This window comes from Pongo pygmaeus, chromosome 1 (genome assembly GCF_028885625.2).
Source record: "Pongo pygmaeus isolate AG05252 chromosome 1, NHGRI_mPonPyg2-v2.0_pri, whole genome shotgun sequence".
NCBI classification, from domain to species: Eukaryota; Metazoa; Chordata; class Mammalia; order Primates; family Hominidae; genus Pongo; species Pongo pygmaeus.
In genome coordinates this window covers 170320066-170330634 of record NC_072373.2, presented here as the reverse complement: position 1 = coordinate 170330634, position 10569 = coordinate 170320066, and the positions used below count along the sequence as shown (strand labels likewise).

Genomic DNA, 10569 nt, shown 5'->3' with positions numbered 1-10569 from the left:
ACCTAAAAGGCAGCTAGAAAGTCCAAGGGTTCTAGAAAGGGTGGTCAGTCTGTTTCAAGAGTCATTTTTCTGGACAACTCAAGGATTATAAAAACCAAAGCAGGTCAGACTAGAAGACCCTTAGAGAGCATTTATTTTAGTGGATCCAAATAGATTTGTTCTTAAGGCCTTGTCTGTAAGAGTACATGAAGCACCTCATTTTATAAAATGGATAGAAAGGGATGCTCAGAGGCCTTTCTGTTTGATTTTCCCTTTGACCTAACTTGTTCATTTTGTCTGGCACACAGATTGGAAACTCAGTACCCTGATCACCCAGTATTAGTGATGGTGCTGGGAGCATATTATCTCTGAAGCTCCAGGCCAGTGTTTCTTCAATGAGCTCATGCTATGTGTATGGTGTAATACATGTGTAACTGTGTGCTATGTGAGTGGTGCAAAGTCAGGGGGCATGTTAAGAACAGAAGAACTATGGGAACCGATGGAAAGTTCCACCTGGTTTTCCTGTCCAGGCAGAGCAGAGGATGTTACCTATTCCCAAAACCCTTTGTCCCAAGGAGTCCTTCCTCAAAACTTCTATCTGGGACTTTTGGAAAATACCCCTGGAGACAGTGTAATGTTGTTTAGTTTTGTACTGCAGAAAATATTGGACTTGTTCAGAAAACCTCACTTGAAATGGTTCTTCTACGCTTAAGATTAAGATAGTGTATTGGTAATACTTTTATTTTTCTTATGGTGTGGAAATCCTTCCTAGAATAATGACCAGGAGAAGGGATGATTTACCTATCCAAAAACGATGTTCATAGGTCTACTAGGTTCCAGGCACTGTGGGGAAGTGGCAACATGTAATGTGTTTTTTACTATGTGGAATTGTGGGGTTTGAAACAACATAGTTTGATTAGCAATGTAGGAAAAAATCAAACATGTAATATTAATAATACGTTTTATTAAAACAGAAGGAGATTCTAAATAGCTGGGTTCTTGCCACATCAAAAGTTAAAACTAGGTTTCCTCTGATCACTTTGAGCTGCTTATGAGCAAGCATCATAGCCAGAAACTAAGTCCAAATCAAAAGCATCTACAATAGCTGCATCGGCCTCCACTCTGACAATGCCTCCGCCACGACACTCAGGCTGGGGAGAAACATGTGTCTGGGTAAAAAGGGAGATAAGGGAAACATCTGTTCTCACAATATGGGCTTGTTATCATAGCTCCTTTAAGTACCGCAGTGCTGGCTCCAAGAGCATATTTTCTCCCGAACGGAATCTGCGCAAGGCCTGGTCGATTTTCTGAGGGCTCAGGGACAGGTTGTAAATGAGATTGTAGTTGTGAATGAGGCGTCTGGCTCGTTCCTTCTCCAGAACTCCTGTGATTGGATTGGGTAGGTGGAAGGTTTTTTAAAGAGGATGGAGGGAAAACAGAGAAAACTATATATTAGCTTGAATGACTTCCAGGTAAAGACTAAATGCTAATATTTTGCAATTTTAAGCTTCTTAAAAATCAAGTGGCATCTTAAAAAATATTTATAGTCGTGGGTATGCATCACAGATATCAGGAAGAATCTGGGGGCGATTTCAGAGGAGAGAGAACAAGATGGGATCCAATAAGATCCACAGATAAATTCTAAAGCAATTTAGGCTTTTCTTTGTAACTTTAAAACTTGTAAGGCCAATTTTTGAAACACTGGGAGTGCCTAGCAAAAGTAATTTCTAATTGTCCTGAGTTCTTTTTATCTTGTTAAAGTCTCCAAACACATTCCTAAACATGCAAGGATTAAACAGCTTATTTTTAAAATGCATTTCTCTAAATGTATTTATAGATGTTCTTTGGTATCCGCAGGGATTAGGTCCATAATATACCCCTCCCCAACAGTGATACCTACACCCATGGATGCTCAAGCCCCAATATAAAATGGAGTAGTATTTGCATGTAACCTATACACATTCTCCCATGTACTTTAAACCATCTCTAGATTACTTGTAACACCTAATACAATGCAAATGCAATGCAAATAGTTGTTATACTGTGTTTTAAAATTTGTACTTTTTTTGTTGTTGTCATGTCATTATATTTTATTTCTATTTTTTAACATATTTTTGATATGCAGTTGGTTGAATCTGTAGTTGCGGAATACAAAGATGCAGAGGATTGACTGTCCCTGAGCCCTCAGAAATCACAGGTGAAGCATCTAACTTCTCATAGCTCAGAGTTTGAATCTGCGTAATAGAGGTGGTAATGTGTATGACTGCAGGATATGCTCTGGTACCCACACATTATATATGCCAATACCAATGTCAGTATGCTTTCCATGTTAAGATTGGGTAGATTTTGATGGCTGTTGGGAGGAGTCGCAGTGTAGACCACGGCATCACTGAAGATCAATAACTCACTCATAAGCCCCTAATTGCAAGTATCTATGTGTCTGATAACTGTGCTTGGGAATACAGAAGATTTAGAGAATTGTTCTGCTACCTCTGGAAGTTCTCTGTCCTGTGGGGGAGAGAAGTTATTCAGAAAATTAACTGGGATGCAACAATAATAACTATAATAACCAATATTTAAATATAAAATTTACTATGTTCCAGGAACTGCTCCAAGCATTTCACCAATGTTAACTAATTGAATCCTTACAATAACCCATTTCACAGAGGGAGAAACTAAAGCCTAGAGACTGCAAGTCTCTTGATTGCCTAAGGTTAACCACTACAGTACGTTATGGAATGAGGGGAAAGAGATTGCTTCAAGTAGGGGTCATTTTATTTATTTATTTATTTATTTATTTATTTATTTATTTATTTATTATTTTGAGACAGGGTCTTACTCTGTTGCCTAGGCTGGAGTACAGAGGCACGATCATGGCTCACTGTAGCCTCAATCTCCTGGGCTCAAGGGAGCCTCCCACCTAACACATGAGTAGCTGGGATTGCAGGTATGTGCCACCACTCTCAGCTAATATTTTTATTTTTTGTAGCAATGAAGTTTCACTATGATGCCCAGACTGGTCTGGAACTCCTGAGCTCAAGCAATCCTCCCCCTAACGCCTCTCAAAGTGCTGGGATTATAGGCATGTGCCACTGTGCCCGGCCTCTTTTACTCTCCTTCATGTGTGTGAACTGTAAGAGTGATGGTGAAATTCCTTCTTAAAGAATCCAGAGGCAGTGCCTTGTCATTTTGCGGAAAGCCACTACTAGTCCATTAGAGTTGGGCAATGGTAGATACTTATCATCTCAGTTTAAGATACCAAATATTACTCATTTTTAAATGTGCAAGTACTATTGTGCATGGTGCCACCTTCTCAACTACTCTCTAATGGCTATTCTTAACAGTAGGCCACAATAGGTGGGGTCCTAATTTATTCTGTTCTATTCCAGTGTGTTCATTTTCTATTCTGTTCTGGTTTGTTCATTGCCTATTTATTGTCTGTCTCTCTCATTAGAACAGTGGTCCTTGCATTTATGTAAACCTCATTCTTTGAGTTGGTCAATTGCATCTTCGAAGTTTTCTGGATAGGATGGCTGCTCTCAGTCCTGTCCAGGTTTGCTTCCTCTCGCCATTTCTCCACACCTTACCTCTGGAAATATAAGACATGGATTTGGAATAAGTTTATGACTGTAAGAAAAAAAAATAAGTGAGGTGTGGTGGCATGCACCAACTAAGGTGGGAGGATCCTTTGAGCCTGGGAGGTTGAGGCTGCTGTGAGTTGTGATCATGCCACTGCATTCTAGCCCAGGCAACAGAGTGAGGCCCCTGTCTCAAATAAATAAATAAATAAATAAATAAATAAATAAATAAATAAATAAATGTCAAAAGAAGAAAGAAAGAGGGAAAGAAGGAAAAGAAAATAGGGGTAATTAAATTGTGTGAAAATCAATAAAATATTAAGTTCACACAGTATCCAGTACAAGTAAGCACTCAATAATGTGAAATTTTACTATAGGATAATTATAATAATTATGTCATCAACATTATTTTAAAAATATATAGACATTATATATGTAATTGCTTATTAAAATAGATAGCATTTAGTTTATATTTTAATTAAAAATTAAAAGTTATGTCAAAAAATACATCTAGGAATCACAGTAGTATTTTCTATCTTCTAAGCTTTACCATTGACAGAAGATTCCTAGAGTCAAACAAAAAGTCCACTGAATGAAATTTGTATCTGTCTAATTTACTCTGTCATTAGGGGATGCCCAGAACAGCTGCATAAAATAGCCCTTACAATCCATCTTAGTGTTGGAAAGCCTGTCTTTTCTAACCAGAACCAAAATAAAAAAAATAATAAGAATCCTTTTTTTTTTTGGAGATGGAGTTTCTCTCTTGTTGCCCAGGCAGGAGTGCAGTGGTGTGATCCTGGCTCACTGCAACCTCCACTTCCTGGGTTCAAGCGATTTTCCTGCCTCAGCCTCCCGAGTAGCTGGGACTACAGGCACCCGCCACCACGGCCGGCTCATTTTTGTATTTTTAATAGAGATGGGGTTTCACCATGTTGGCCAGGCTGGTCTCGAACTCAGGTAATCCACCTGCCTTGGCCTCCCAAAGTGCTGGGATTACAGGCGTGAGCCACTGCACCCCACCATAAGAACCTTTTCAACATCAACTTCATTGTACAGTATATAAAGAACTTTCAATCTTTTATCTCATTTGATCCTTTCTCAAATCTGGGAAGTATGTTTTATTATTATCAGTTTTACTTTGTAGATGAGGAAACAGGTGAAAAGAACGTAAGTGACTGGCTTTTACGGATCAGCAACTGGTGGAGTCTGGATTTGAATCTAAATCTTCTGATAAAAAAAAAAGCAAAATCGTGTGCTCTTTCTAGTATGTCATGGGACTGGGTGTAGTGGGGATTCACGGAGAGCGAGGCTTGAATTATGGCTTACCATCCTACTGGCTATTATTTTATCACTTTGAGCTTGGCTTTCTTCTCTGTAAATAAGGATACTAATCCCTTCAGCATGTTGTTGATGTGAGGATTTAGTGATGTAGTATATGTAAAGTCCAGGCTCATGCAGAGGAATTTCTTTAAGGCTCTCATTGCATTCTCCCTCCTTGTACTCTAAAACATTTTCTATTTAGCTTTCACTTCACTGGGAAAATTCCAAATGCAACATTCACCCAGACATTTATCTTAACCACTGTTTTTTTTTCTTTAGAAAACATGACCAGTTATTCATAGTCATTCCTTATCCCTTCTCCTCAAGGCTATTTTGTTGACAACCCCCATTAGAGAATAAGCACAGTAGGTTCCCAGAAGCACTGATGTGATGATGGATGGCCTGTCCTCATCCTGGATGAAGAACATGCTGGCCTACATATTTCTTTGCACATAATAAAGACTAGTGATTCATCCATGGGCAAAGCGGATATCATCTGCTCAGCATCTAGAATGGGGCTATGGTGGTCTGCTAAGTACTGTGGGTTAATAAACCAACAAAGTGACCTCAGTTAATCCTCTTTCCTCATTAAAGACAGTTGTAGATTTTCCCAGATCTGGCTGACACATTCCTTGGCTGTTGAGGAACTAATGAATTTCATGGAAACAGAGAAAACAGGCATAAATAGTGAAGAGGCCATGAGAAAGGCATTTCAAATCTGTCGGAATCTGACTCCAAAGTCAACAAACTCTGTTTTTCCTCAGAACGGTTCAGAAGCATGAGAAAGCTCCCAGTCTTTGGAGAGTGTCTTAGCCACTAAGTTTATGATCCATTATCCACTATCACAAGTAAGCATTTGTTTCTTTAGAAATATCATTTTTTTAAAAAATGTTTTGTTATTGCTTATAACCTCATCACCACTCTCATAGCCCTGTTGTGAATAACCAGACTCAGGGTTATTTCAATAACCTTTTCATCTCCTTCTCTCCAGGACCTTCCCTAAATCATCCATCTCAGCTTTCATTATGCCTTCCTCTGCATGTACGTTTGGATACTGGGTAAAGAATGAAGTCTCATCCTATCCCTCAGGGTTCATAATAGGTTCTCAACTTTACTGTATGTCCAACATCCACCTCCAGTCCTGTCTTGGTACTCACTTCTCCATCATACTCATTCTCACCTTCTAACTTTTGCAGGAGATGACTTCAAACTCGGGATGACCTGTCCAACTATCCAAATTCTACCTGAAGTCTCAGCTCAAGTTCTCTCTCTCCCCTGGAGTCCTCTCTCGGTCCCAAGCCTCACATTAGATGGTGAGCCTCATTTCATACCTTCACTTTCCTTTTGACTCTTGAACTCTCATTTGTGCCTTTATTTGTCTCAAACTCTTGGGCTCAAGTGATCTTCCCATCTCAGCCTCCCAAAGTGCTGGGATTACAGGCATGAGGCACCATGCCAAGCCATGTACCTTCATTTGTAATACTTAATGCTGTGTTTTAATTTTGTTTGTTTACTGGCACCGAACTATTGCTAGTCTCTGTGTCTTACCTAAAGGTAAGCTCCTTGAGGCCAGAGACCATGTCTCATCCTTTCCAGTTTTCCTCTTGGTTCAGCCTCTAACACAGCTCTAGGCTCATAACAGATTTTTAATAAATAACTTTATAATTCAACCAGATGAATCTTTCAATTAAAAATTTCAGGTTTTTTTTCTCTTTGGTATAATTATTAAGAGTCCTTGGATTTTGTATGGCAATTATACTTCCTGTAGTCTAGAATTAAGTTGCTCTGGAAATTCAAAGCTAAACAAAAACATACAAAGAGAATGAAAAGACAGACATTGCTATTGTCATATGATTACTTCTAGATGGTACTAATGTGTATACCAACTCCTCATGAACCACAGTATGTAAGTAAATAAGACAGTTTGGGACCATGTGCTTTTCTACCTGCTCCCTCTTTTCCCAGCACTCTGGCGTGGTTTTAGACTTCATTCTCTCTCTCCTTTCCACTTTCCCTTATTTCACTTTCTCCTGAATTCTGCACGTAGTCATCAAGGATCCTTCTGAAGTATAACTTCATTACACCACTCCTCTACTTAGAAACTCTCCGTGCTCTCATTATCTTTGAATTGACTCCAAATTCCTTGGTCTGGCATTTAAAATCTTTCAATATCTGGCCCCATTCTTTATTTCCACCTTTATCATTTAATATTCTTTTTAATAGCCCCTATATTGAGCACCCTGCGCTGAGCTTCACACACAGCATTTGCACCTTTGCCAGAAAAGGCTACTTCATTCCTTTGTGACCAAACTGCATTTTAAGTTTAATGATCAATTTAACATTAACAAAGCCTTCCATGATGACCCCACCAGGAAGAAATTCACTTTTCTCTGAATGCCCACAGAGCATACTCTAACAACATTTATCGCCATCTATCTTGGATTTGGTTATTTACGCACATTGGCTCATGTATTTGTTTCCTCAAAACAAAACTGTGCAAGGTGCCAGGGATAAAAAAGGAAGATAGTCTATTGGTGAGATAGTAATAAGCCCCCCCCAAAAAATATACAATATGTTGCATATGATGATGGATGTTAAAGAATCCTAAGAAGCCATAGGAAAGTTGGCCTAGATCTGTCTGGGAGTCTCAGGGGAATCGTGTTTGAATTCAAACATAAAAGATGTTTAGGTATTGATTAGCCAGGGGACAAGATGGGGAGTTAGTGGGGGGTGGGGTAGGTAGAGAGGAAACAAAGAGCTCAGATGAAAGGCTGGGAGTTAGAAATGGCACAGGCATGTGCAAGACAAGGCCTGCTTGAGGCAAGGCAAGTTATTCATTATTACTGGGCAGGGCGTGCTGAGAGAATATCAATAGTAGGAGAAGAGATTGGCCAGGTGGATAGGGACCAGATTTTGCCTTGCTAAGGAGTTTGGAGTTCATCCTCTTATCAGTGGGGTGTCTCTGAGGTATTTTAATTAGAGGAATTATAAAATTGGATTGTGGGTTTACTTTTTGGCAGTAGGGTACAGGAAGTATTGGGAATACAAAGAAATTATAAGCAATCTGGTATGGGATTCCTGTCTGATTCGTCTTCATATTTCTGGATTGTGCTCAGCACAGTGCAGGGCGCATGATTTATATATTAATTGTATCATTTGTTCAAGAGGCAAAAGAAAATGAGGTGCCTACTTTTAGACTAGAACACAAATAGAAAGCTATGCCAGCTTTACAATTCATACTTCACCTGTGTTACTCAGATCACACAGGTAGAGGGCATTTTCCAGCTTCCTGAACCTGTCTATCCACCTCTCACATTCCTCAGCCTCGTTCTTCACAGCTGGATTCATGAAGGGCTGGGAGACTGGCCTGATCTTTAAAGGTTTCAGAGGATCTTTGCAGGCTGAAGTTTCAGCAGGAGAGCTTTCTGGCTGCAGCTCCTCTTCTGGAGTTTTCTACCAAAACAACAAAAGCATTGGCAACACATTCACCACCCAGAGCTTCTCCAATCTCTTGGCCAAAGATGAGGCCACACAACTAGCAAGATTTATAGCAAGGTTTGAGTTTGGAAAGCTAAGAGGACGAGCTTCAAATCTTCAGTGCCATAAGATCATATCTGCCAAATCTTGCTGGATACAAACATGTTAAGTGTGTGTGTCTAAAGAGAAGGGTGACATCATGATTTTTATTGTTTTAATTTTTGACTTGCATGAAGCAAAGAACTTTGTAACTGACTGAGGCTTTTCATGATGTTCTACTCTGTTTTGTACTAGTGGGGTCTGCAGGGGGTAGACTTCAGACAATGCTCATACTTCTTGAAAGAAATACCTCTGGGTCATGAGTGTGAGGTTTTTGACAAAAGATGATCGAAACAATAATGATATTATCTTAGGCTTGTGGGTCCATTTCAAAAGATGTTAAAGCACTCTTAGTCTGCCAGTCTTGTTCATTTAGCAAAGGAGGCTGGGGCCCAGTAAGTACAAGTGGTTTACTAAGATCACACACATCTTAGAGTAAACCTAAGACTAGAAGCAGGGCATAAAGGCTAGCTCATCTTAGTGTCCTAAACTCATTGCCAGTATAAAATAGAGGTGTTTCAGAATTAAATAGACACATCAGTCCCAGCAGTGCCATATAAGGCATTCTGACCTTTACTATGTGCAGCGAGTGGGCATCTATTATTTGATCTGCCCAGCCCACCTTTTGCAGAAATTGCCCTTCCTGCTGATCCACACGGCTGTAGAAAGAACTGCCATGTTCTATCTGCATAGTTTAGGACTGGGCATCTAATACAAAATGAACCAAAAACCCATTGTCCAGGAATTTTGGTACTATTTGTCAGAGAAAAATGGAGGTGATTATGTGTGAGATATTGGAACTCTAGCAGGTTTTCCATTTTGTGTACTGCAAATGAGAAAAAGCTGGTCTACTGAGAAAGAAAGAGAGAGAATATGAAGCTGACAACAGAGAGAAGAAAAAAGATATAGGAAGTCTTGATGGTGTTAGAGTCTCTGGTTTTAGTTCATTGTTGCATTTCTGTCCTTTGAGAGCATAATATGCTTCTCTATTCTTCCAATAAATTAAGCTAGTAGAGTTGGTTTTGTTCATTGAAATCTAAATATTCCTAATTAATTCACCATAAAATTATGCCTCTAATTTTTGTATACCATCTGTGTTCCCCCAACTTTCAAATGTCTGAATTTTTCCAATTTTGTACCTTTGTCTCAAACTTCTCATATATAAGCTGTGAGAATCCCAAAGCCCTAAAGAATTGTAAGTGCAATAAGAAGCCAAATTCTGAGCTGGTTAACAAACATGAATTAAGTTGCTGCTGGGGAATGTAAAGAATTCTTTTGTTTGAGATCATGGAATGCTATATGAAATTGTACCCACATGGATGACAAACAACCAGTACGTCTTAACGGATTCCTATAAAAAGAATTCTACTTTGATAAAATCAATTTTACGAAAAGCAGAAAGTTTTTACATAGTAAATTAGAATAGTGATTCTTGTACTTTGTTTAGAGCATTGGACTACTTTAGAAATCAGATGAAAGCTTTAGAAAATCTGACCAGATTAATGCACATTTGCATACATTTTGATGGATAATTTTAGAGAGATCACAGGTGCCCTTGGATCTGAGAAATTAATTTTAGTAGTTTTATATTTCTTTAGATAGTTCAACACTCTCTCTTTGACCACTGAAGACAAGGAAAAGGGGAGATTTGTAGGGACCTGAATCAGACTTAAGCAAGTAACTAACAATGTAATGAATACATCCTTCACTGTTTTGATCCCACTGTATCTGGATGAAGTTCACATTCCTTGGGTGGCACACAAAATCATTTATATTCTAGTTCTTGCTTATCTACCCAGCTAATCTTCTCTTAGTCCTATATACATATCTTCTTCTTTGGCCACAAAAACCTGAAAAATGGAAGCTGTTTTATACCTTTTTGCCTTTATAATGCTGTTACTTCTGTTCTAAAAACCCTTCTTGCCATATATGCCTTGATTGTTTGGGTTCTTACTCATTCTTCAAGACTTGGCTAATTGTTTACTTCCGGTGGGACGCCTTCCCCAACAGCCCCAGGCTGGGCAAGAGGTGATTCTTTGTAGCTCCCCATCATAGCACTCCTACTGGATGTTGTCTATGTCTGTTTCAAGTATTACCTCTACCAGAGAACCAGAGA

The 10569-nt window shown here is 39.1% G+C and overlaps 1 protein-coding gene across 1 annotated transcript in view; it reads right to left on the bottom strand.

Annotated features, from left to right (window-relative positions):
• Positions 1-923: 923 nt before the first annotated feature.
• The window catches only part of C1H1orf87 (chromosome 1 C1orf87 homolog), a 144503-nt gene continuing 134857 nt past the window's right edge, over positions 924-10569 (bottom strand). The window contains exons 11-12 of the mRNA XM_054438574.1: positions 8123-8330; positions 924-1363 (exon numbers count right to left, since the gene is read on the bottom strand). Coding sequence (XP_054294549.1) covers positions 1203-1363; positions 8123-8330 — 369 coding nt within the window. The 3' untranslated portion in view covers positions 924-1202. The remainder of the gene's footprint in view (positions 1364-8122; positions 8331-10569) is intronic.